This window comes from Diorhabda carinulata, chromosome 11 (assembly GCF_026250575.1).
Source record: "Diorhabda carinulata isolate Delta chromosome 11, icDioCari1.1, whole genome shotgun sequence".
NCBI classification, from domain to species: Eukaryota; Metazoa; Arthropoda; class Insecta; order Coleoptera; family Chrysomelidae; genus Diorhabda; species Diorhabda carinulata.
The window spans coordinates 4,427,514-4,455,274 of NC_079470.1; the positions used below are offsets into that span (position 1 = coordinate 4,427,514).

Sequence of the window (27,761 nt, forward strand, 5' to 3'; positions counted from 1 at the left end):
TTATCACTGTCTCTGTAATATATCTGTGATCTACAACAGTGCCAAAATAGACCAATGAAAAATATTTATTTTGACTAATTATTGAGATTTGGGCTATATAAACTGTCAATCGTCAAATTCAAGGTCAGTGCTCCATAATTTGTTTTTGATAAAATTATTTTGTCAACAAAAATGTAAAGAAAAGATATTTTCAATGGAAATCCCCAATATTTCAATAAAGTAAAATACTAATTGAAAGTAAGTACATCGTATAATTTTTGCAGTTTTTAGAATAGTCGGTATTTATGTAGCAACATTTGACATTTAATAGATACTAAAAAATTCATATTAAAAATAGCTTAACTAATTTTTCAAATATTTACTAAAAAGATTTCAATATTTTTTTCCTAAAGCCTAAGAATAATTTCAAAATATTCATTTCCTTGAAAAATTGTTATGGTTTGCTTGTTTATTTGTTTCAGTACGTGATGGAGGATAGTTTAAGTGTAAAATCTACTGAGTCGGTAGCAACGAGTGAGGAATTTGATTTTATCGGTGACAAACCGGGTGTTTGTAAGACTCCCACATTAGATTTTCAAGTAAGAACGCTATAGCTTCTTTATAAAATATAATTGTATATTATTTATTTAAATGCCTTACTCTCTATTGCCAATTTTAAGTTGCAAAAGTTTAAAAATCAATTAACACCCTCGTCATAAATGAAAAAATTATATATAGATACTATTTATAGATTTTTATAGGAAACAATGCTTAATTTATTTGTCATAATCTTTTATTTTATTCATATTAAACACTGATAATTTTATGAGAATTCTATTATTATTTAGGATATTTGATATACTGAACTCAAATTACATTACCAGGACACCAAAACCGAATCATGTTTTGATAAGGAGGCTTTTTATTTATCAAAACTTAGTAGTTTTTATTAAAACCTAAAATTTTTTTCAATAAAGTAAGTTCCATTTTATGGTGAAATAATTTTTTATTACAATTATTTTCATGAAGAGACTGTGGCTGATATTACAGTGAAGGTTTATTTTTGATTTCTAAAAATGATAACTTTTTTGCTACAATATGATCAGTGAAAAACTGTTGGTGTAATGGCAGTGTGTTCAGTATATATTTCTATGTCTTTAGATGCACCCAAAAACCTCTTTTTGGATTTGTTTTTTAGCAATATCAAGTAATGTTCCCTTTAGTTTGTAATCTTTATAGTTAATATTTAATTTCCCTGGTTATTGTGTATCAGAACTATTTTTGACATTTACGTTTACATTTAAGTGCAATGTCAATAAAATTCAGCTTCTTTAAGACCTTATGCCATTGTAGAAGGCAGAAAAAAATTGGCTTGGAAATCCGGGATGGTTGCAGCTCTCAACTGGATTCTCAGATGTTGGAGTTGACTTGAATTTGTTTCTTGTGGTGTATCGGTTGAGTACTTTGGGTGTGGTTGAAATTCCCAATCTGGCAGCTGTAGAACTGTAGGAAAAAAATAAAATCAGGAAGGAAATGGGAACACAGGTGGAAATTATTGAAGAAGGAACAAGTAGAAAGAATAGATTTGAATAAAAAGGAACTTATACTATATATGAAAAAACTGAATTTATATTTCTTCAAAATATAACCAAACAGGAATCTGTCCCATTCTATTCGAAATAGGAAATATGAGTTTATAAGGAACTAATATGCAACATTTGCTTCAAATAAAAAGAAATTAATCAAGATAATTGGAATTTTCTGAGCACTATAATAAAAAAGCAAAGTTAAAAAGATATTTGAGAAACTTACCAGAGAATATAAAGAATAATATCACCACAAAGTCGATTAATTTCTTTGTAAACTGGATTTTTAGAGTAAATAAATCAGAAGTGAATACCGTGCCACGATATGTGAACAAAGGAATATTCAAAATGTTTAAAGAAAAACTTAACAAGCCAAATGGCATGTTACAGTATCAGTGACAGTTGACAACAATTTTTTCGAAGCAATTTATTACAAAATAACGCCTTTTCAGAATTTTTGAGGTCGTGTCTCCTTTTTTTCAGGGTCTGCAGCTGTACTATAAACTCCTTTAATTTTTTTAATCATAATGAGCCAATGAATTTCTCTGATTATCTATAATTACTGCTATAGAAGTATGTAGGATTGTTGAGATATATTAATTTTTAGCAAAAGTGAAAAACACTGCCTAAAAAACGTCATATAATTGTTAATAACAAACGAATTATACCATATAAAGAAAAAATCCTTCATACTTTCAAAGATAATATATTTTACAAGATATATTCAAATTTTTAAGTCAATTGGTTAAAAATTGTTCGAGTTATGAGTCCAGCCAATCTATTGTCATATTGTCATATTGAGATAAACTTGTTTAAAGTTTTGAGTTGTAGAAAATAATGAATAATTTTGTAATCCACTTAATCTGCAATACCGAAAATCTAGTACTTGAATGTTTTTTCCGGCTATAATTTTTTGGGACATAATTTTTGAGTTCCTAGAGGACCATTTAATAAATTTTTCTAAAATTTTAGGGTGGCCTAAAGCCTTAAAGCTTCAAGAAAGTTAAATCATCACCCCTTGTTTTTTGTCCAAAGTGTTTCCAGTATCAGCAGTTCCCATAAGAAATCTACTTAGATCCAAATACTCTTCAGCTCTACTCATATATACTAAAGATTAATTGTTTCATTTTAGAATGGCGATTTGAATGAACTAACTAATGCACTTACAGAAGTGTTACAAGAACCTGACTCCACAATGAATCGTGGTTTAGAAAAAGAAAATAATAAAACTGGACAAAGTACTTTTTACATAAAACTTGTAGAACCCGGAACTGATCCTTTAAGTCAAGAGATGGTAACTACAATATCTGATCAATTGGATTCGAAAAAAACAGATTCTAGCAGTGAGGAAGAGTGTAGTAGTAAGTTTTTTCATCAAAAAACTGATCTAATTCCATTTTATAAAAATAATATTTATTTTTATTTCCAAAAAAAGTTGTATTTATATTTTTTTTACTTGTTAATTGGTTGCTGAAATAATTGAAGCAACTTTCTACTAATCTCAAGAAAAGATTAATATTGTGGTCAATTTGTTGATAATTTGATATTATACAATGAAACTCAATAAATCCAGTAATATGACCTTACAGTGTCTCATTTATAATCCAATAATGATTTGTTTTACGTTCATTTTATGTACATTTTTTAAAATTTTAACCTTTCTGAACACATAGTTGATTGTTGAAACCGATTGTTACACAAAATTATGTTGTTGTAATTAACAAAGTTTCAGATGTGGACCAAGATTGTACAATATTCTCAGGTGTGACATATCTAGGCGCTGCTGCTATCAATGCGCCTAAATCAGAGGCTGAAATCCAAAGGAACATGACCATCCTGAATGAACAAAGTGTTGAACAAGGAATAAAGGTCTCGGTATCAGTGCCATCGTCTTCTCAAGGACTTGTCGTGTAAGAAACGTTAATTTTATTTACAGAACATGTTTATAAATATAAAATTATGATAATTGGTGTAATTAAGAATAATTATGTAATTTAGTTTTAAACAAATATAGAAAGTAATAACTTTTTTTTAGATTATATGATGCTGTGACTAATTCAGTCATATCCCGTTATGAAATCCATCGTATACTATTTTATGCTCGCGGTCCAGCCGATAGTAACGAAGCAAGTTGTTTTGCTTTTACTTGGTCCCATGGAGATACTCAAGAATCGGCTATTTTTCAATGCCACGTCTGTCGGTGTGATATAGCAGAAGCTGTTTCGCGAGTCTCTGCTTGCTTCGCAAAAGGTATCAATAAAACTTCGTTTTAAAATTTATATTTTGAGAAATGTGATACAAAAATCGAAATATGATTTTAAAACACCTATTTTATGTCATTTTTTTATATTGATTCATATATTCAGATCTAGGCAAGTAAAGGTAGGGACCGTATGCCACTTCACCTCTAATTGTAATTATTAATTTAATTTGTTGTTATTATCGTTCTATCAGAATTTGTTTTCATGATTAGTATGTCATACAGGTAGAGATAATACATAAGATGTCAAGAAGGCATATACGATGTGGTTTGATATATAAGGTTCGAGTCACGTGACTGTACAAACATTGGGGCGAAAATCTTTGTTAAAAGGGATACTATCGATACTGAATACACTGTTTATACCACCACTACACCAACACTCACAATTACACTGTCTGAAGCACGTTTCTATCACCAAGTTATCGTCTTCAGAAACTGAAGGTAAACTTAAACCTATTAACTTGACTTACCTGTTTTATACTAAATTTTCCCACCAATAATCTTCACATTTATTCCATGGTTAATAAACTATAGATCCATATATTTTCACACCCATCCACTCTTTCTTCTATATACATACTGGTCCTCGCGTCGGTTCAACTATGAACTTCGGGGTTAATAACTATCACACTGGTAATCCTTCTTGATATACAATCCAATCCATTAAATTAAATTTTAACAATATTATGAACGTATTTTTGGTTTACATCAACCTTGTCCTCGCGTCGGTTCAACTTAGTTCATATTGGCTTTTTATAACCTTCGGGGTTAATAACCACCACATTGGTAATCCTTCTTGATATACAATCCATTCCATTAGATTAGATTTTACCATTTCTTCCAGAATAAGCAAATTTTTGAGAATACAAATGTAAACATACAAAAGGTCTGGACTGATTCCGATATTTTTTGCTAAACCATCAATGTGGTTTAGTGTGAAACTATTTTTTTATCTTTATCCCTTGTCGTGGTTCATGAATCAGTTTGAGGTATGCATTTACCATCTAACTGGAATTTAAATTATAGATGACAAGATTTTTCACAATTTCTTCGATTTAACTTTTATATAATTAATTTTTGTCGACAAATATTACTAATATATACAAATAATATATATAAATACTAATATATTATTTCCGAGTTTCTGATTGTTAGGTTCAAAACATGATCAATCGTTGTTTGTTTATGCAAGCATAAAATGCGTTATCGCGAGCTGTATAATTATTTTTATCTTACTTAATGATTAATTTTTATAATGTGAGATTCAAATAAAACTTTATTTATTATACCAAACATTTCCTGATCTAAATTCTAATTATCGGACATATCAGTTTTGTTTATAAACATAGTGTAAACAATAATATCGATTCTACTAGTAGACAATATATTCTCAGTTATGAACGGGATAGTTGGGTGTTTAGTAAAAAGATAATGTTACTAGTTGGTGTGATTTTGGAACTATGAACATTTTCCAATGATTATTTAAAATATTAAATAATCAGGTATAATAAGTGAAACTAAGAACAAATTTATTTCTACATTAATATAGGGTCGGACAAAAGTGTTACTGAATTAAAACGACCATTAGAAAATGTCTTCTTTTGTTACAGTTTATCTTTTCAAAAAGATGTCAATATCTACACCATTTTGTAATTTCTATTGTATGAAAAGTGAATTGTATGAAGTTATCAGGAGATAGTGTATACCTTCCATTATCTCTCCAATGTTAAAGAAAGAACCTATAATCATGAAAATAGCTGATTAGACCCAAGAGCAGAATTTTTCAAAACATTTGGGCATCCAGGGTCTATCAAATAAAGTGTGAGGCTGTTTTTATAACATCCGAACGAATCCCGGAGGCACTATTAGCACTTTGGCTCTTTCAGGAACCTCCCAAACCACATTACAAGTCAGAGAACATCTCTTCCCTGTGTATCTCCGATTCAAATATCTTGGGGCCTTGTTAACTGAGGACAATGATGTGATAACCAAGATCAAGGTAAGAGTTGCTGCACGGAACAGATGCATCTGGGAAGTCCAGAGAGCGCTCAAGCTTAGGGGGCTCTCACGAAGGTCAAAGCTCACAATTTACAAGACAATGATCCTTCCCGTAGTCACATATGGATGCCAGACAGATTTGGTGGTGGTGGAACACGTGGAGAGGATGCCTTCCGATCAATACCCGCGCAGAACCATGGATGGAGCTCCTGGAGGACGGCTGCGCCTTCGCTGGTTGGAGGACGGTGAGGCGGGCCTGATCCAGCTAGGGGCTCGAGGTTGAAGGCAACATGCTCAGGACAGAAAGAATTGGCAATCGATTGCTGAGAAGGCTCTTGTTATTAAAGGACCGTAGCGTCGTTTAAAGAAGAAATTGAGATTGAATAAAGCAGTTTTCATGAGATGTCATTATACTAAATTATTTACAGTATTACTACTTTAGATCAATTTAGTTGGTTCATCGAATTACAATAGTGACGAGATTTCCAGGAGTGGTTGTGATAACGTTTCTTTGAAGAGCAAGGAATACATGAATTCCGTGAGAATGCAAATGGAAAAATCCTCAGAAGAGACACCTCGAAAGGTCCATCTTCTATTTTACTGTAACTTGGTGTTTGGATGTAAGCGAGCCCAGAGGATATGTAACTGGAGAAGTCTTCAAATAAGTCACTAGTGAGATGAGAGTGCAGCTGGAAAGGTCCTTATGACAGACACCTCGAAAGGCCCATCTTCAGTTGTGTGATGATGCTACTGAAAAATTGGTGTTTGGATGTAAGCCAATCTAGTGAATATGTAACTGGAGAGGCCTTAAAGTTAGATGAGGCTACATTATATTTGATTCTTCACTGTAAAGCAAGCTTTGTAAAGATTCCGATGGAATCGATCACCAAGATAAGTTTAGCAAGTGGTTGAGGTCCTGTTCATGGTATTTATTAATTCCAGGAGGAATTATTGTAAAAGAAGGAAGTATAACGAGGTTAGATATGTGTAATTTGGAATTTGTTCATATAAATATATGATTATCGAATATTCTGGAATGTTATTGTGAAACTATTTTGAGATACACCGTTGTAGGGTCTCAAATGAGCTATAAATATAGCACACGATGGTAGGAAGAAGAGAGAGAGATGTAGAAGTTGATATGAATAATGAAATTAAAAAAAAACGTTGAAATTTTAAGTAAAAGGTTATGAATTTTGGTTTAAAATGTTTTTGTTCGTTTGTTTTGTTAAATGTTTACCTTGTATATCACCCAATCCCACTAATTTCCAGAGTGATATTTTAGTAATGCTCGGGGAAGTGACATTTTTTAAATAGTCCATAAATGTAATCTATTATTTTTAATATAAATGTTTTTAAAAGCTTTTCAGAGAGTTCCCAGGTCAATGAGCGCCATGAGCAGTTCTATAATGTCAGGGGGTGATCTTATGTCAGCTTCAATTACAACTAACTGCGAAGCCAGAACTTTGATGCACGTTTTTGAAGTGAATTTAGAAATAAAAGAAGAGGACGGTAAGGTAAGAGGATTTATTTATTTGAAACAAAACTTGACAAGATTTATATAATATCATTAATCTTTCATTAGATCAAAATTCTTTTTTGGCACAAGGGTTGCTATTTATATTTTTGATCTAACGGTGAAAAAAAACAAATATGATGGAAATTAGCTTTATTGATTTTCCACTAATACACTTTTTCCTTCATTTTAAACAATTTTCTAAGCACTTTATCCATTCCGAATGAATTAGTTGCATACCATGCACTCTGAACCCACAAGCTGTTTTTTATGGTGTTAAAAAGCGTCAACCACGCAGTTTTTTGTTGTATGAGAACAATTAGAGGAACCAAATCAGGGTTATAAGGTGTATGATTCATCAACTCGCCCTTCTGGTTGGTTAAAAATTGAATTGTTTGAGCAGACGTTGACAACTTGAATTGTCATGACGAAGAATTTCTTCAAAGACTTCTGGTAAACAAACCGTTGTGTATTATTTTGAGTTGACCATTTCTAATGTCATACATAATCAGTAAATTCCAGAAACGGGCAACCATTTGCTTCAGTGTACTTCTCCCTCAAACAACTCTTGTTTGAATCCACTCTAAAAACCCACAAAGTTGATCGATTTTTAGTTTATGGGTCATATACATAGATTAGTAATAGTATACACCTTTGATGAACTATTAGCAAATTTTTTCAATATGTCAATGCACCTTTTGAAGCCTTTATAAACTGATTATGTTTCACATCAGCCTATCAATTTTTTATAGTGCTTTAGGATGGGGTAGTCCATTGATGCATGTTGTGTTAAAAATATAAAACATAATTATGCAAAATTGTTTACAGGACTGTTGTATTTTTTACTAGGGACTTATTAAATGTAAACAATACCAATCATATTTGTATAACAAAATTTGTTGATCGAAAACCAGAAACAGTCAGTGTTACAGAGGTTGAAAAAGTTAATGGCAACCCTTCTATATATCTTGTTCTTTTTTATTTAACAGGGCTCGCGTTCAGCTGTAGGAAAAGACAAAAACGGTTTTAGATTAAAAGTCAATGCCGAAAAGGAGATTTGTATAAGTATACGTCAAGTATCCGACAATGGACCTCATTTGTTTATAGAACGTTGCTTTGGATTGCTTGTAGCAGCAGGAAAACACGTCAAACATTCTGATATGCAACTTTTAGAAATGGTGAGTACAATTTTGATATAATTATCATACTTGCCTTATGCCGAATATGAATTAATCTTGACATTTTTGTAGGTTGTCACTTTGCTCTGTTTATTAATGTTACAATCCAGGATTTGCTCGATTCTAGATGTTTTCCGGTTCCTGTAGCGCTTCAAAATTTCTAGAAAATGTGTAACTTGAACAAAGAGCAGGGTCTCCATTAATACTGTGTTATTATAAAAAGTAGATAATTTCTACAAATTGTTTATTGGTTAATTATAATTTCTTATAGTTTCTGATTGTTTGTGTTAACTAGAAAATATTGGGCTAGTTACTATGAATTCATTCTATAGTAACCGTATTTGTAGAACCAATAAGTATCTTCCTCGTCATTTTTTAAAAATATATTTCAAGAATATAAAAAAGTATAAAAAAAATCTCAAATAAAAAAAGTAGAGATGAAAATTTTCTGTTAAATTGTTTCAAATTACTTTTGACATATTTGCAATAAACAATTCAAATCTGTTTATAAACATTAAAAAATTGGATTTTTTTGTTTTTAATTATAAATACAAAGTTTAAGAAGTAATAATAAAGAATTTCCATTATTAATTTGGTTAAAAAATATTTAAATTTAAATTTATTGTTTTTTTTTTAATTTCTACAAATTTTGTTTGTGTTTATATAAAGGGGGCTTCTTAATGTTCACATAAAATTATGTATTTCTTGTAAAAATATTTCCTCAGTCACTAGAAGGTGGTAGATATAAATGAGTCTATTTTTTTTGTCAAATTTTAATAAAGATCTTTTGTAAATTCCATGCATTAACAAATACTTAAATCACAGGTAACTTTTCAAAATTCCTCTTTACGTTATAAGGGAGTGGAATTAGCAACCCATAATTTATTTATTTTCAAATCTTTCAGGATTAATTTTATTAAATAAGAATCTTATTAAGATACCAGTCCGTTTAAAAACATTTCTTAATCCAAAAGTTGTTTAATAGAACTAATACATTTGGAGAGAAAAAAATTATAGAGGATTTTCTACTTCATGTTATCCACTATCAATAAGTATTTATTCTGCAATATAAAATAACAATCATGATTTAGATGTTTTTTTTTCTTCTAATTTATGATTCCAAAAAAAAACTTTTAAGATTAAGAAAATTTCTAAGCAAACAGGCGTTTTAACAAGGTTAAGAAGTGCTAATTTCACCCTTTTATAATGTAACAGGGATTTTTAAAAAATGCCAATTGTTAGGCTTCTGCGATTGCACGGTATTTATAAAATTTCATTCTTCACCTTGTAGGCGTGATATTTCCGGAGGTGACCGGAAACTTCCATCTTAATTTTTTACGGTCAATCACATACTGAATTATGCTCATTAATCTTTGTGGAGACGATTTAAAAAAAAAAGTGAAAAATTCAAACTTTTCACCAATTTTTATGGGAAATTTTGATCTCTACATTGAAGATTTTTTTTCATATATTTTTAGATTTTCGAGATATTTTCTCAAAAAAGGTTTTTTTAGTACAGATATTTAACAATAATTTTGTTTATAGACATCTGGAATATTCATGAGACTTTCTCGATGAAATTTTGTTTCTATATATATTGCTTCCTTTTTTTATTTTCATGTTAAACTTCATTTGTCATTTTAACAGCCTTTCTTTTTTTATTTTCATGTTAAACTTCATTTGTCATTTTAACAGCCTTTCTTTTTCTGTTCCCTTGGCTTTTCCAAAATGTCCCATATGTCCGCTCAAAAGTTATCCCAAACTACTCTAAAGTGTAAGTTAGGTTAAAATTCTTCTAAAATCATAACCTAAAAAACTAAAATTATGAATTTTTAACCGAGCATTTTATTTTTTTAGTAAATTAGAATTGCGATAGAATCAAATACTGCATTAGAAAATCCAGATTTTTCAGTGCTTCATTTGTTCGGGGTAAACTCCCACTGAAACTCATAAAAGTTGAAACAAAATGAAATTAAGGTTAGGCTGTTGTTTTGGAGGGAAATCAACCAACCTTGCAAATTCAAATCATGAAATTCCAAACCTCCCATGTTCCAAACATCTCCATCTTCTCCAATTCCTCAATTTTGTTTCTAGAATGCACCTTAATTTGAAAATACTGACTTCGTTTATGATGATAGTTGGAAGCCGTTTAACAACAACTGACTGTAAAATTTCATATTTTCCAAAACATTCGTCCATTTTGATTCAAAAAACGTGTAGAACTGTTGGTGATATTCATACTGCTTTTACTACAACTACATTAACACTCACGGTTTCATTCTGGTCCTTCGAAATGGATATCTTCTTATGGAAGGCTCGAAGGACCAGAAGTTGTACTAAACAGTGCGTTTACTGTACTTTTTACACATAATTATTATTAAATTTATCTATTTATATACCTCTATCTTATAAGGTCAATGAATATAAAATGAAAATATTTCTTTCTGTAGAAAGAACAAGGTGCATCTGGAGCGACATCTCACGAAAGAAACTGTACGTTGGTATCGGCCGATTGGGACCCAACTGAAGACATGTTCGAACCATTAAACGTTGAAACTCCAAAAGACATCAAACAATTCATGACCGTTGCCGTTGATCTAGTCATTAGAGGTATACAAGAACCAGTTAGATTTTTAATTGAAACCCCCGTTCGCGTATATAGCCAGAACGAAAGAAATTTTTGGTATTTCCAAAGAAAAAGTTTGGTCCAACAATTTTTTTTGAATCTTAAAGAGGTGAGTATTGGATCCAAATCATTACTAACTAGTTTATGTGCTTATTTACGTTGGGGTAGATTTATATACATTTTTCTTACTCATTTACTTAATTTATTTTTAAATTAAGCTTACTAAACTAGTCACTATTCACTAACACTTATTTTTAAACACTTATCTAGTTTTTGAACATATTAAATTATATAAAACAGACTCTACACTTGTCCACACCGTCCGCTTATCTATCCCGATGTGTTCGGTATGACATCAGATTATTTACTGACTTTTCGCTGCTAAACAAACACGTATTTATACCAAAAATAATTTCTCGAATAATTCTAGAAAAAAAAACAAACAAATAAAAAGGCCTTCCTCCTAGAAATTGGTTATAGAAAGAATATTACCGCTGTATATATAAAAACATGTCGAGAAACAACATCAAACGAGAATGGGTACGTTCACCGAACTTTAGAATCTTTCATCATAACCGACCAGGACGAGCTTCACGGTCCATGTCGTGGAAGAGTTCGTCTCTAAAACGGGATCAGTAGTGTAGCAAATTTTGACACGGTTTCCGGTAACGGGTGCATTCGTCAAAATTTAGAATCTACCATCATAACCGAACAGGACGGACTTCAGAGTTCGTGTCGTAACACGGTTTCCGATAACCGGTGCATTCGTCAAAGTTTAGAATCTTCTATCGCAACCGAACAAGACGGGCTTCTGAGTTCGTGTCGTGGACGAGTTCGTAACACGTTTTCGGAGAATCGGCGCATTCGCCAAACTTTGGAATCTTTCATCATAACCGAACAGGGCGAGCTTCACGGTCCATGTCGTGGAAGAGTTCGTAACACGGTTTCCGGTAACCTGTGCATTAGTCAAAGTTTAGAATCTTCCATCATAACCGAACAGGACGGGCTTCACGTCCGTGTCATGAACGAGTTCGTAACACTATTTACGTTCAAGTTATTTTCGTCAATTTGATGTCTATGTTTGCTGGTATAAACCCTTTTAGGGTTTTAAACTGAAAATACAAAATTAACTTGACATTCTGCATAAACCGTGTATAAAATACGTAGTTTCTGGATATCTTAGCAGTTTTAGTAATTTAGGTACATGATTTTGAATCACCATGTATATTAAATTTGAGCTTAATCTATATTATTTTAAATATAAAAAATAATATTTACTAGAAATTTCGTTATCTATGTAGCAATCAATTGAATTATCAACCAATAAAATTTTTATAAAAAAAAAATCTAAATATCGATAAAATTTTTCTGATAAAGTTCAAAGAAAACCGTAATTTAAATGTTTACAGGTTATGTATGCGGAATGTTTATCAATTATTGTGATAGTGGAGTAAGTACCTAAGGTAAAAAGAAAATATTTTTGCCGAATTTATTTGCTTATAATATTATTTGTTACATTTTTAATAATTTGTTGTTATTTTGTGTATATATAGTTGAAAAAAATTTTCCTTTCATTGGAATAACGCTGTTTCGGTTTGATTTATGACATATACAGTTCGAAAACATACAGATACAGATACATAAGATCACCCTATATCAATATAATGTCAATCGATAGAGAAAAAAATATTCAAAGTCTTATTAATGTTTGGTAAAAAAATCAAATTTCATTTATACATATAGTCTCTTGTCTAAAGACCTAACATTTTCATTTATATCTCAATTCCATAGGAAATTGTGTTTGACAGTTATAAATTTTAATTGTTTTAGGGAGTCCTTTTGGCTTTATAGCTACTCGGCATCTATACCTAGAAGATATTTTATGCAAGACATTACATCATATTGTTCTGCTTCCAAAGAGGACTATTTTTGGGGTGTTTTTGTGTCCTATTTCCCACGTTGTTTGTGCTACTCCTTTTAGGGAAATGGACAGGACATTCGCAGAGTAAATGCTCTGCTGTTTCCAAGGTTTGCTCACAGAATCTGCAGTTGTCTTTCTCTGCCATGCCCATCGTCTTAAGGTGGTATTTGACCTCCCAGAAGATCGACCACCACATCTCGAGAAGTTCTCTTAGCTGAAATGGTTATGAATCTTGCTTTTGCTTCAAGAATATTCAAGGACCTCACTGTTCTACTACCCTTTACCATCCAATTTCCTAGATCTTTCGTTTCATCATCTGTATTCGTAATCAACACTAGATAGTCGAAGGACTCAACTTTTTCCGAATGATATTCCCCGTTTTCCATCTGGAGAGGTCTGTTATCCTCCGGGATCTGGCAGGTAGTACAATATCGTCTGCATATGGTAAAATCTAACGCTTCCAGTGATGAATGAATATTGGGGTATCATAAACACAGAGACCCTATTGGGTCCTCCTTTCTTGTTGCGATACTGGAAAACCCAATGTTTATAGCTGATCCAACAATGCTACTCCTTTTAAAAAGTCTAGAATGTGGGATGGTTGTAGCCAGAGATTTTCGTCTTCTATTTCATACACTACCAGGTGTAGTACCCGGGAGTTCCATAGTGCTTCACACTTCGAGAGAACGTGAGTAGAGGTTTCGTTCTCTGCGCAACAAAATCTGCACACCACATTATCTGATAAGTCTAGCATCTTTAGGTGTTTGTTGAGACGTTAGTGCCTCTATAGGACTTCTGTCAATAGATCTTCTCTGGTTATAGTTTCCCAGAAGAGTCATTACCTGTCTCAGTCCCTGTAGGTTGTTCCAATAATTGGTTTGGTCCTATCTACCTTCTTTTCCAGTACTTTTTCCATTTTTCTATAGCTGATTCCACGGAGGGGTTTGGGATCCATGAAGTGCTTGTCTGCCCTCGCTTTAACCAGCTTATCATCACTCCGATGTGTCCCAGAATCCATTGTGGGGTAACTTTATTTTTCTTGCCTATCTAAGAAAGCCCAAACGTGTTTGGATTTTATGATATAGGAGCTCAAAGCTCTAATAGCTGTTTGGCTATCGAACAGGATGATGATCTCCTGGTTGCGATAGCTCCTCTCTGGAGTAATTAGATCCGGTGATAGATTAAACGTTCTTTTCCTTATTATTACTTCCAATGTGAGTTTAAAGCAGTTAAAGTTTCCAAACTTTTTTCCTATTTGATACAATTACACCATATTGCTAACTCGTCAAAAAATCTATTGTCGAGTTTTCTGTGGACCCCTGGAGGTGCACCTGGACAACTTTGGGAATCACTGGGTTAAATCATAAAGCGGATAAGTGGTCCCCACTGCTTCAGCCCTCTTTTTCCTTGAAAACTTTCTTTGATTTCAGTTATATTTAGTATATTTTTTTCTTTGGGTTGTTTGTGAATGGGATGGAGACATTATGGTCCCGATATGTGAATATTTCCTCTGCAGGGCTGACTGTTACTTCATTATATATAAAAATTTTATATTTATGCTTGATAGTTTCCCCACTAGAGTCTCGACGCTTGCGCACAACTTATCAGACTCTCAAATTGTTATGGTCTTATAGTTTCACTTACAGTGAAAAAATTATTTGACGTAATTGTTGAAGGTTAAGTGAAATATTATATTCTGGTCATTTGTCTTATCTGCTATATGTTTATTTTAATGTATTATCCTGTATAGATACAAAGCATCGTTAAACAATCAATTCGTTATCGTAAATAAATGGAACATATCATAAAATAGTTATTTGATGGGCTTTACGTGACTATCGTTGTGTTTTGATGTTTTTTTTGTACAGATATTTCAACATTTCCAGTTGGTAGACGAAAATTTTTGAATTTGAAACTTATTGGTATGTATTCATTCATGGTAAATAATTATCATTTATCATAATGAATTAGTTGGACATTTTGTTTTGATAATAATATCAATAAATTAATGTGGGTCAATTAATTTGGTATACATAAATATCAAAAAAAAAAAATAAATTATTATCTTATTAATTGGTGATCAATAGAAAAAGTGTTTTACATCAGATTTTTATAGGAGTAGTAAAAAATACCAATAAGAATAATTTAATGTAATGGGGGCTTTATTTTATATATAGATCATATACAAACACTATAATGTATGAAAATTTATTTTTTTCAATTTGCAAGTTTCATTTCTTACTCAGTTATCGTTTTCTCTCATCTTTACAGATCTTTTTTAGTTATAGTTTCCTAGAAGAATCTTTGCCTGTCTCAACCCCCACAAGTTGTCCCAATAATTTGTTTTGTTCCTATCTACCTTCTTTTTCAGTACTATAGGATGTGTTACAACTTATTTGCCTTAACGATAATTAGTTTATAGTCAATGAAATACTGAAATTAAAAACAAAATGAACTTTTCCTGCTTTTAGAACCCCAATACCTTGTACACTAACTGTAGTCTTTTTTTGGTGGAGTGTTTTTCAAAAATCACCGTGTAGTCACTTGGTTTAAAATAGTTTCTCCTTATAACCACTAGCTATGTATTCCGAAGGTATTTTAAAATATGGATACATAATCATTTTTGTTTACAATAATTACAAAATAATAATTTCTATTGGGAGAAATTAATACTGATATCAACAATCTTAATTGACAAATTTTAATTCTGTATCTTCCTTCTAACTGTATAGTATATGATACAAGATTAAACCATTGTCAAACCACAAACTTGAACTTTAGAAACAAAATATTTGTCAAAAAATCGATCAAAACGTCGCTATAATCATCATTATTCCAAAAAATAATGAGTGGCAGGTAGTAAGACACTAAAGGACAAAAATTCTTTTTATTTTGCCTTCTTTAGTTCCATCCTTCTATGTTGTTACTCTTGCACTGTATTGGCATCGATTTAAAATCGTTTGGGCTCATCCACAACCTTTTAATAAGTCAATGTCTAAAGGACATAGAAATTGTTAATGTTTCTATGTTTTATTTCAGACTTACTGGTAATCTTTCTTCACTCCTCTACAATTATTAAAAACTCAAGCTAAAATGCAATTTTAATAAATATATTTTATTTTCAGGTAGTGTCCGATCTAAACGATGTTTATTATGAAGTATTAAACATGGAAACATCCGGAGAATTAGATAGAAACCTTCTTAATCTCAATTTGAATTTGTCCAGTTTGATACATTCACCTAGTATAACATCAATAGATACTCTAACCCCGAAAGAAGAATATTTATCAGGTAACAATAACAAAAATATTTTTTTTATGTCCCAGCAAAAGATTTGGAGTAGTTTTTAATATATAGTTGATATTTTAGATGGGGACGAACCTCTGTTGAGTGGTACTGGTTCCGTATCGAAAGATTGCTCTGAAGATGTTCTGGAATCATGGAACGATATCTACCAAAGATGGAAATCGACTAATTTCAAACAGAGACCTAAACAACTAGCCGGCTTAGTAAAATTAGGTATCCCGGAAGCGTTGAGGGGTGAAGTATGGCAAAGATTAGCTGGTATAGATGAAAATACGAATATGATGGAAAATTATAGATTACTCATAACGAAGGTTAATTCATTTTTAAGTCTAACTGATATTGTTTAAGCAATAAGACCTAAAGTTATCCCCTACCTTTTATTAATCCAAAGGGAACTGCCTTCTTCTCGTCCTAAAAACCTGCAGTTAAACAGGCGTGTTCATTCACTGTAACACTCAGATTCCATTAGGACCGGTTTCATTTATGACTATTCCACATTGGCATCCATGAAATACTTAAATACCTTTAGGCCCACAATGAGTAATAGTTATATTGGTAATTGAGAAAATTTTATGGTACAGCTGATTCCTTCACTGTAGCGAGTATGAGGTCCATCCAAGGGCATCATACACTTGTTAGAAGTGTCTATCCCTCTAAGAAAATTAAAGGACTATCCACACATATCCGTGACGGGACGGCACCATTGCTCTCTGTGTTCTGTAACTTTCGGTGACATCCGTGATAAATTTTTCTTTGGCCATTCACACAGTACCGCACATTTCCGTGTCGATGTTCTTCAGTCATCAAACGTGACCTGCCAAATTCTTCCTTTCCAATCGGTATTTGGGGTCCTTCATATTGTAAAGAACTGGTCGTTTCTGAACCAACTCGTCGTTCATATTACAAAAATGAGATACACACAGAAAATATTGAAAAGTGAATCGAGCAGACTCTATTTCACGTCCGAATGAAAACTGAAAATATATTTCTTATTTTCGCGGCGGATACCGGAAGGGCCGATATTTTTTTCCTACTGAAGGTCACGGTACAGTACAGTTATGTGTAGATCGACTTTAATTGTACGATGACAGTAAAAACCGCGAACAGCATCTCAATACCGACGGGACTTTGAGGTGTCAAAATACGCCTAATTAGCAGGCTAGAGTCTCGTTCGTTATCGGAGTTAACAAAACGAATAGTTCCAATAATGGTCATGCACCACCACCCACCGAATCAAGGAAGAGCTCACAATCTGTCAATCCTTCCGGTGTCCGGATCTGATTGAGACAAATTAAGCCGCAGTCTTCACTCTTGGTGGTACCCTTCTGTCAATTCATTTAAGTTTTAGCTTTGCAACCATACTTTCCCTGGAACCCAAAACCTTTGGATTCCTGGAATCTACTCACGGCACGCCAGTTGATACCGCGTACGATGAGTGGGTCACAGATTCGACCAGAATCTTTTTTACCACAACAATGAACCAGCTGGTTGAGAGAGAGAGAGAGAGAGAGAGAGAGAGAGAGAGAGAGAGAGAAAGAGACCCTATCTAATGTCATCTTGACTAGCTTCACAATTTTTTCGGGATTCCTAGTAGTTTAAAGGTTCAGGCTCATTACAAATGCACACTGTGGCTTAGGTCTTGAAATGAAAAGAGTTTAAAAGAAAAAAAAATTTGATCAAAAGAAATTTTATACATTTTTTAGTATAGAAATGTAAATTCTTGAGAAAACACTTCAGATTGTCCCATTTTGCATATTGTGCTGATCAAACTGAGTAAATATCATACCTCTTCTCATTTATCGGCTTACATTTGGTAATTCCTTTTGATTTAGAAGCATTTTCAACATCCTGAACACTCTTTGTGGGAATTCCTTGTGGAAATAGATCACCTTTTCAAAATTTTCTCTATTTTAGTCTAGTTATTGAGAGTTTCGGACTACCTACAATATTATTGGCAAATTTTCTAAATTTCTTCTGCATGGTTGGTTGAAAAAGAGCAATATTTTATGCGAATTTCAAAATTAACTTTACGAAATTATTTCTTAGGAATCGAATTGTGAAAATGTTATTCAAAGGGATATAGCTCGCACTTTCCCCGCTCATGATTTCTTCAAAGAGGCCGGAGGATTGGGTCAAGATTCTTTGTATAGAGTAAGCAAGGCTTACGCCGTTTATGATTCAGAAGTGGGATACTGTCAAGGATTGAGTTTCTTAGCCGCCACTCTTCTATTGCACGTAAGTAATTATTTTAATAATAAATTTGAAATATAATTAAATTTTTGTTGTAGATGCCAGAAGAACAAGCTTTTTGTATTTTAGTCAAATTGATGTATGATTACCGTTTAAGAGATTTGTATAAAGACGGTTTTGATAATCTCCATTTAAGATTGTATCAATTAAATAAATTGATAGAAGAACATTTATCGCCGTTGTCGGTACATTTTGCAGAACATCATATCGAGACACATATGTTCGCCTCGCAATGGTTTTTGACGTTATTTACTGCCAGATTTCCTTTATTCTTTGTATTCCATATCATCGATATATTTCTATTACAAGGTATCGATACCTTATTTCAAATCGCCATTGCCCTTCTTACAGTAAGTATTTATCTAGTAATTGTCTATGTTTCTAAATCGTCTTGATCTAAGGTCTCTTCTGATTCAACATAAAAAAAATTACCTGTCTTTAAACGGATGAAAAGGTGTGCTCTAGGCTAGTGCTGAAGTGTAAGAAAGTCCTACGGAATCTGGTGAGTAATGGCTGCAAGATCCAGCTCGTTTGGGTATCTAGTCACTCGGGCAACGATGAAGCAGACTCACTAGCCAGACTGAGATCGGCGAACTCACCAATAGTCCCATAACCCCTTCTTGGTGTAGCTAAAATTGTTGTTACTGCATCTCTCAACGCAATGCGGACTCGGAGGAAATAGATAGAGACACCTGGCCTGAGACATAGATGAACCTCTGCGTCTCTTGGACACTTGGATGTTACATGTTGATTGATAACATCAAATAGTTCAAGCCAAAGTGCCTGATCGGCTAGACAACGGCCTTTGATAACGTCAAGTGGGGCACGACGGGCATATTTGAAGGCCCATGTGCTCAACATAAATATATCAAAAAATCTAAGAAATAAGATAATTGAAGTAATTGTCTATTATATTGTTTTGAAACTGATTATTCTCTTATTGTAGATGTACAAAAAGGATTTGTTGCAGTTGGATTTCGAGGGAATATTAAAATATTTTAGAGTATCTCTACCGAAAAAATGCAGATCCGAAGAATCTGCTAAACAACTTATCAAGTTGGCATGCAACATTAAAGTGAAAAAACTGAAAAGATACGAGGCGGATTTTCTAGCTTTGAAAGGTAAATTTTGAAATCTGTCCACCAAGCTATCTGCTACACGTTTGTTTGTTGGTAGCAGTTGCTCACCAGTTTGTCCCAATACTTATACTACGATTGATAGTTTCTTCAAAGTATACAGTTTTCTTGGTATCGTCTTCTTTCTAGCTCTTCTTTTATTCATCTTGTGCTACAATATGGACTAACTATGAAAGTCTAGCTTCCTTAACTTTAATTCTGTCATATATCTAGAAGGTAATTAACAGACAGAAGCAGTTTTCGCATGTCGATGTATGGATTAAGTGCCACTTTCCATTTTTCTTTTTAACAACTTTCGCTCCCTGAACTTTACATGTATACATTTTTCATCGTAATCCTATGAAATGTATTATTATTTTACCGTTTGCTTCATTTTTCATCATACCCAAGACTCTTTTATTAACGCATGGTATGTCATAACGATTCTGAAATGTTAGTTGCAATTATATCTTTTTCAACATCATCAGTTTTAATTTTGAAAATGTGCTATATTTATATTAATAATTATTAATTAGTTTTTGTCAAGACCTCTATGCCAGTTATTTGTAATTTATTTGAGGACTGTAATAAATCAATATATAAAAAAATCTTCTCCAGTTTCCAATTTCTGCCTTCTTCAACCTTGGATGGATTAATCGAAAGCTTTTGATATATTCTTCAATTTTCTCATATCCTGCATGGTTTCAATTTCCTATCTTTGTTTTGTCAACCTCTACTCCATTTGTATGTATCAATTCGTTTCCATGGTTACAGTCCTTGTTACATGGTTACATGTTACAGTCGACCCCCATATATTCAATTTTCTCAACTTTTTCTACCTTATATTTTGATCAACCCATATGTCAGGTCTCATTTCTATAAGATTTTTTGTTTATGTGCATTACACTTGTTTTTATTCTGAATACATTGATGTATGCCAAAATTTGACTCTTCTTTTTTGGCTATCATCATCGGTACAAATATGGCTTTAAAACAGTAATAATGTTACTAATAATAATTAATAATATACATAATAATTTTATGCGCGGGGTGTCAATTTGAAAACTACCCTTCCCATGGATTTGAATCATGGGTTTATAAATGTTTATTCAAAATTGAATTGTTTTTTTAAATGATTATAATATTTAGGCAAAATATTCTTAGACCGATTTTTAATCTAATAAAAACATTGATAATAATTATTATTATTTATTGAAAGTTTTCAAATTGACATCATGTCTTAAATAGCACTTGAAGGCTCTTATATAGTGCTCATAATAAAAGATACTCAACTTGAAACTCAATATAGTATGATACTGAACAGACTGTTTACCCTACCACTACACTGAAACTCACAGCTACACTGTCTGACGTGCGTTTCGATACCCAAGTTATCGTCTTCAGCGACTGAAGGTAACTGAGTTTATGTCAGACAGTGTAATTGTGAGAGTTGGTGTAATGGTAGTATAAACAGTGTGTTCAATATGAATATGACCAATGGTTCCAGAAATTACAATTTAATATAATATATTAACCTATAATGTATTCCTTACAGAGCTTCGTATCTAAGTTTTTTTTATCTTCAATTCAGTTATTGTTCATATTTTCCTCGTTCTTCAAAAATAAAAAAAAACAATGCACCCTTTCGACCACAAATAGAAAATACACTTTTAATTGCCAGTGTCAATGAGAGATTTATCGTAACCTGTGATATGGATCTCCAAGTAAGATAGCTCCTATGAGGAGAGTTAAGCTTTAGGACTGTACAATTTAACCCAAAGTATCGGGTTTTGATTGATTGAATATATAAAAAAAACCGGTACGAATAGAGATTTAATCACCTCAGATCTTATCCAGTTCACTAAACCGTTGAACTTGCACTTCTAAACAGGGCTAAGAAATCTATTGACTTAAGTAGATAAGGTTCAGTCGCGAATATAAAAACCGGTTGTGAACTTGCTGTTTTTTAGCCTTTGGTCGTTTCTCTCCTTTTTTTTATTGTAAGTAATTTTACCAGTAAATTGATTTACATATTTTTTTTATTTTTTTCTAACGTTACAAGTTGGTATCTTTTTTATGACCTTAGTTATTAAAGTAAGAGCCTTTAACCTGCTGTGCTCCTATAGAAACATGGGAAATTATCAATTTGGATTCAGAGGCTGTAGATCAAGCGGAGAAAGAAGCTAGCGAAGTTGAACAATTACGTTTAACGATATCCAGATACGAGGAAGAAAGGAAATTGATGATAGACGAAATAAGTCAACTCAAAGAAATGTTAAAGAGAGAAGTTAAACAAGCCGAATTAGATAAAAACAGCAATTTGGCAATAATAAATGATTATAAGTTGGTAAGGCAGCGTTTGGATACCCAGTTACATGAAGTTAAAGCAGAACTCGACAGTTTGATGGTAAATATAACGTTTATTTATTTCCTTCACATTTATTCTAATATATCTACACTTTTCCCTTTCTAAATATATTTATCCCTATCTCCGGTTTAAGTGTATCATTTTACTTGCTAATTTGCTACTATTTTTCCAGTTTCTTGTTTTCCCCTTCTATCTGGATTGTCCTAGATTCTCTTGGGTTGTCGTTGTAACATCCAACTATGTTAATAGTACTGATCCTCGCCATTTAATTCTTTGATATTTAATTTTCTTCATTATTTCTTCTGCGGCCTTTACTGGATCAAGAATTGTTCTTTCAATTTTCCTTCCATTGATCCTTCTTCCAATTTAGTATTTGAAAGTTTTTATTTCATATATTTGTTTCTTTATTTCTCCCTTTTTTTTTCAAATTTCAATATTTTAGTTTCTTCACTTCAATTTACAATCATTTCCTAAATCTGCATACTTCCTACAGTTCTCACATTTCCCTTTCTCATTTTTTTAGCTACAGATTTGTAGCTTTCTTAATTTTCTTTGTATTCCTATCAGTTTAGTATTGCTTCATTTGAACTACTTTTTTTAGCTACTGATTTCTGGTTTTTCCAATATTTTGTTATTTTCCCAACAGTTTTGTATTGTTTCATTAGAACTACTTATTTAGCTACTGGTTTCTAGTTTTCCTAGAATTTTTGTTTTGTTTTATTCGAACTATTTTTTTTAGCTACTGGTTTCTAATATTCCTAGAAGTTTTATTTGAACTATTTTAGGTACTTCATTCTAGTTCTCTCAATCTTATTTGTTATCATAACAGTTTTTTCGTGTTTCATTTGAACTACTTTTCTTAGCTATTTGCTTCTAGTTTTCCTAGCAATTTGTCTTGTTTCATTTGAACTACTTTTTTAACTGCTGATTTCCAATTTTTTCCAATATTTTCGTTGTTTTCCTAGCAGATTCGTTCTTTTTCAATCGAACTCTTTAGCTACTGGTTTCTAATATTCCTAGAAATTTTTTGTTTTATTTTAGGTACTTGTTTCTAGTTTTCTCAATTTCCGTTGTTTTCCTAGCAGTTTTGTCTTGTTTGAATTACTTTTTTTAGCTACTAGTTTTTAGTTTCCCTAGCAGTTTTGTCTTGTTTCATTTGAACTATTTTAGGTACTTATTTATAGTTTTCTTAATATTTGCTGTTTTTCCAACATTTTAATCCTGTTTCATTTGAACTACTTTTTGTGGTTGTTAGTTTTCTCAATCTTCTTTGTTTTCTCACCAGTTTTGTATTGTTTCATTTGTACTACTTTTTATAGCTACTGGTTTCTAGTTTTTTTTTATTTCGTTGCCTTTCTTCCTTTACATTTTTACCAAGATTTTTCTATTTTTTTTGTTACAAATACTATGTCATCTACATATTCGGACATATTAATGAATTAAAGCACTAGTTTGTCGGTTTTTCCCTCGCTCTTTCTTTTTTGAGAGAGATAAAATTTCTCTTTCATATTGATTTCTCCATAATTTTTTTATCATTAAATTGGGAACAATATTAATTAGGTTATTTTTAAATATGATTATCCAGATTTGACTCTAAATTCTTCTAGTTTATCACATTTTATAAACATTTTTTTTCACAATTTCTTGTTTCTTTTGATTTATCATGATTATTTGTTTTTAGAGTAAAGTATCGAATTGCGAAAACTGTTCACAACATTTAACTAAACCTGGTAGGAACGAAAAGACTATAGAAGAACATGCCAATGATGAGGAGAGAATACGTGAACTCGAATTAGAATTGGCTCAAACGAAATTAGCTCATGTAGAAGCTGAATGTCGTAATCAGGTGGAGTTTCTACTTTATTCACATTACTTTTAATAAATTTTTAATCCATAACCAGGTTACTTCTACAGCTTCTATCATAGCCATAAATCGGTTTCTGAAGAAGATAACTTGGTTATTGGACTTGTCTCATACCGTATGATCCAATTTTTTTTATTTTTAGAATTTAACACACCAGCTGAGGGCAACAGAAGTGGAACTGACAACTGCGAAGAATAGTTGGCCGCCTTGGTTGAGCAAAACGTTGAGTTCTATAAAAGAGGTGGCAAATAAAAAAGAATTTTCCAATTTCTCCATACCGAACTCAGCAAACATTCCAACTCAACCGACGTTCGTATCACACGTCAGCGCCATTAGAAGAGAAAGCGTGCCATCAAAACGAGATAAATTAATGAATATAAAAGAACCTCGAAGGGAATCTGTACCAGTCATTAAGGATTCCCAAAGCTGTAGCAGTTTGAAGAATCATTAAATTAAATTATCCGTTTTATGACATACCAGTGAGTCTCTTGTGCTATAATATTTGAACTATGAATTTCCTTTGAGAAGTTTCCACTTCAAATCAATTTTCTTATTTATCATTTTATTTGAATTATTCATTTGATATAACAAAATTTGCACTTTTATATTGAAAGTTTGATGTTTGAGATATTTGTAAAACAAGAGGTATCCACAATTTTATAACACACTGGACACAATTAATCGAAAAAGCAAATGATGCATGTATGCAGTAAGTAAATGTATGTGCCATAATAAAATTACAATATTTCTTTCCAGAATCTTCCCGTTCAAGTCTCTATATCAGTACCATTCTTCATTTCTCTTTTTCAACCCATAAATTTTCATTTAAGAAATTAATTATTGCAGCAAATATGATACTGTTGCTTCACCTCTTACTTATAATGATTTTTTTATCTTTGCAAATTGTTCTTGTTGCTTTAGGATTTGTTTGTTGGCAATTCTGATAAAAAATGAAATATAAAAGTAAAATTGATCAAAATAAATGGTATAACCACCACGGACAATAATTCTGAAACAAAAACAGGGGCTTAAATATCTGGGAATCATTTAAGTATCATCCGTCCACCAGGTGTTTAAATTTTTCTATAATGTAATACCAGTAGTCGTTACGATTGATATCTCTTGTTACAAATAACCAGAATAAGAATGTTCCGTTTATTTTTTATAAATTTTATTATGCAAAAAGTTATAATTTTTCTAATTGTACACATATACTCAGTATTGATATTTCCCTATTACTGGAGATTATCCGTGTTTAGACCTAGATATTGAACGGGGTACATTAGGTACAACATATCTTAATTTTCTTTTATACATTTTCACCCAATCTGTTATGCCATAGCTGCTAACTACATCACCATTTCTTTATTCTGTATGCATTTTTTAATTTTTTTTTACGAAAGATTCATTTAAACTACTTTTCTTAAATAGTTGTTACTAGATATCCCCGTTTTTGTTAAAAATTTTATCTGGATCATTTGAACTACTTTCTTTTACTGACTTCTAGATTTCTCCTTTTTTTATTGTTTCTCTACCAGTTTTGTAATAGTTCTTCATCTATTGAAATGTCATCTAAAAAGATTAAGTTTTTTATATCTTGGAAATCACCTCAAGAAAATTAATTGTTACATGTAGAAAAGAAGAAGCGATTAAAAAATAATTTTATTTTTATACGTAGATATTAAAATAGTTTTATTCTGTTCGAAACAACATTCAAGCCTTCTTCCAACTACCTTAACAGCTTATTTTCTATATGTATGGTTTTCATCTTGTTACCCAAAGATAATTGATCCACTTTTTTAGCTACTAGCTATCTCAATTTTCCAAGTAGTTTTGTATTGTTTCGTTTGAACTACTTTTTTAGCTACTAGTTTCTCTCAATTTTCGTTGTTTTGATTGTAGTATTGTCTGATTTCATTTAAACTACTTTTCTAGCCACTGCTTTTTAGTTCTCTCAATTTTCGTTGTTTTCCCAACAGTTTTGTCTTTTTTCATTTGAACTAAGTTTTTTTAAGCAATTGTTTTCAGCTTTTTTTCCAATTTTTATTGTTTTCCTGACATTTTTGTCTGTTATATTTGAACTACATTCTTAGCTGCTGGTTTCTAGTTTTTCCAACATTTTCCTTGTTTTCCTAATATTTTTATTTCGTTTCTTTTTAACTACTTGTGGTGATTGCTAGTTTTTTCAATATTTTCATTGTTTTCCCATCATTTTTCTTTCATTTGAACTTATTTTTGAATGTGATTGTATCTAGTTTCGTCAATTTTCGTTGATTTCCTAGTAGTTTTTGTATTATTTCATTTAAACTACTTTTTTTACATACTTGTTTCTAGATTTTCATATTGTTTTTTTAACAGTTGTTTTGATCTGTTATCAATCAATTCTTCATTGATTAAATTTAATTATCAACGGAAAAGTATTTTTCTTAAGTTTATGGGAAAATTTCTTCCCATTTCATATGAATAGATTATTTTAGACACATTCACACTCTAATAAAATTTGTCAACAAAACTGTTGAAAATGTACCTCGTTTAATTTAAAAATTTAAATAATAAGTTGTTTTAGTTTATAATCACTAACACAGAATGCTTTTTTTGTTTTACTTTTTGTACATAACTTATTAACAAAAATATATGGTAGTTTTTTTTTAATATGAGCAAGAAATGTCAGCGGCTTATGTGAAAACCTGTAGCTATGTTTTTTTAGTGATATAGTTGTCGTGATAGATATTTTAAGTTGGTTTCATTTTATTACTAGTTATTTATATTGTAAAGTCGTTTTCACTAAGAAAATATATGCACTGATTTATACACTTGCTTGTTTTCTTCACTCCACAACATTAGAAAAGTAAACCTCAATTATGTCACTTATCCATCACTCAAATCTACTCAAACATGGTTACTTTAGAGAGATATAACTAACTGTTATACTGTCTTGCTTTAGAAACCGCAGAAAAAGTAGTATTTGGACGAGTAGGTTGAATATGAGGAAAAACCTCCCAAATTATGTCGAAAGCTTCACTTATATCCAAGAATATAGCTCTAGATGATTTATTTCAATTGAATTCATAATGCTGATTCTACCTAAAGTCGAACAGTTTTTCTATTAGCATAATAGAATATATCCGTTTACTGAAAATAATTATCTCGTGAATATTCGCATTAAATGAGCTTATTGGAATGTAGTTATACACAATTTCCTATTATCTACATCTGCTTATTTACATTAGTCGGGAGAGTCAAGTAAGTAAATAGTCGTGGTTACTATGGTGCAGCAAATCAATTTGTGAAACTAATAAGTAACCATAATGTCCGTAACCAAGCACTACTATGAGGTCAAACTATCTAAGTCACCATGGTGTAACTTTATATCCCAGGCTGGAGACTCTTCCCCGGTAAGTGATATTTAGTCTCAGTTAGAGTATATAAAAAACTGGTACTTAGATAAGGTGAATAATTAGTATTAAATTGTACACCACCAGCTTTTTAACGGACGAAGTTAAAAGTAATGAAAAAAATGTGGAAACGTTGAATACACCCAATGAATTAATAAGAACTAATTAAATGATCCTGGATACGATTCTCTTAATTATTATTTTTTGTTATGAACAATTAGGAAAAGAAATAGATCCCACAGGCTGCACATATTCTGTTTTGAGGTCAGATTGTACTAATGGACAAAATAAATCGTAAGGTATCTGCTCGAACGTTTCTAGAGGAGGCGACAGATGATAGGATAAGCTCATAAGAAGTGGTGAAAACTGATCCTTTGTTTAGCTAGTGCGTAAAGG

At 31.7% G+C, this 27,761-nt stretch overlaps 1 protein-coding gene across 4 annotated transcripts; it reads left to right on the plus strand.

Moving 5' to 3' along the window:
• Nucleotides 1-83: 83 nt before the first annotated feature.
• On the plus strand, nt 84-26,783 carry LOC130899282 (rab GTPase-activating protein 1-like). Of its 4 annotated transcripts, none has more exons than XM_057809095.1 (16): nt 84-237; nt 462-578; nt 2,698-2,926; nt 3,292-3,475; nt 3,601-3,815; nt 7,189-7,343; nt 8,332-8,520; nt 10,971-11,255; nt 16,193-16,358; nt 16,437-16,684; nt 18,420-18,608; nt 18,662-18,973; nt 19,570-19,744; nt 21,865-22,145; nt 23,788-23,952; nt 24,113-26,783. In XM_057809095.1, exons 2-16 carry the CDS (start codon nt 468-470, stop codon nt 24,419-24,421), a joined length of 3,213 nt encoding a protein of 1,070 aa, XP_057665078.1. In that variant the 5' UTR covers nt 84-237; nt 462-467; the 3' UTR covers nt 24,422-26,783. The 4 variants fall into 4 exon arrangements, with proteins under 4 accessions (XP_057665078.1, XP_057665079.1, XP_057665080.1 ...); XM_057809096.1 differs by having other exon boundaries at nt 93-237; nt 3,298-3,475; XM_057809097.1 differs by having other exon boundaries at nt 94-237; nt 21,895-22,145.
• The last annotated feature ends 978 nt before the right edge of the window (nt 26,784-27,761 follow it).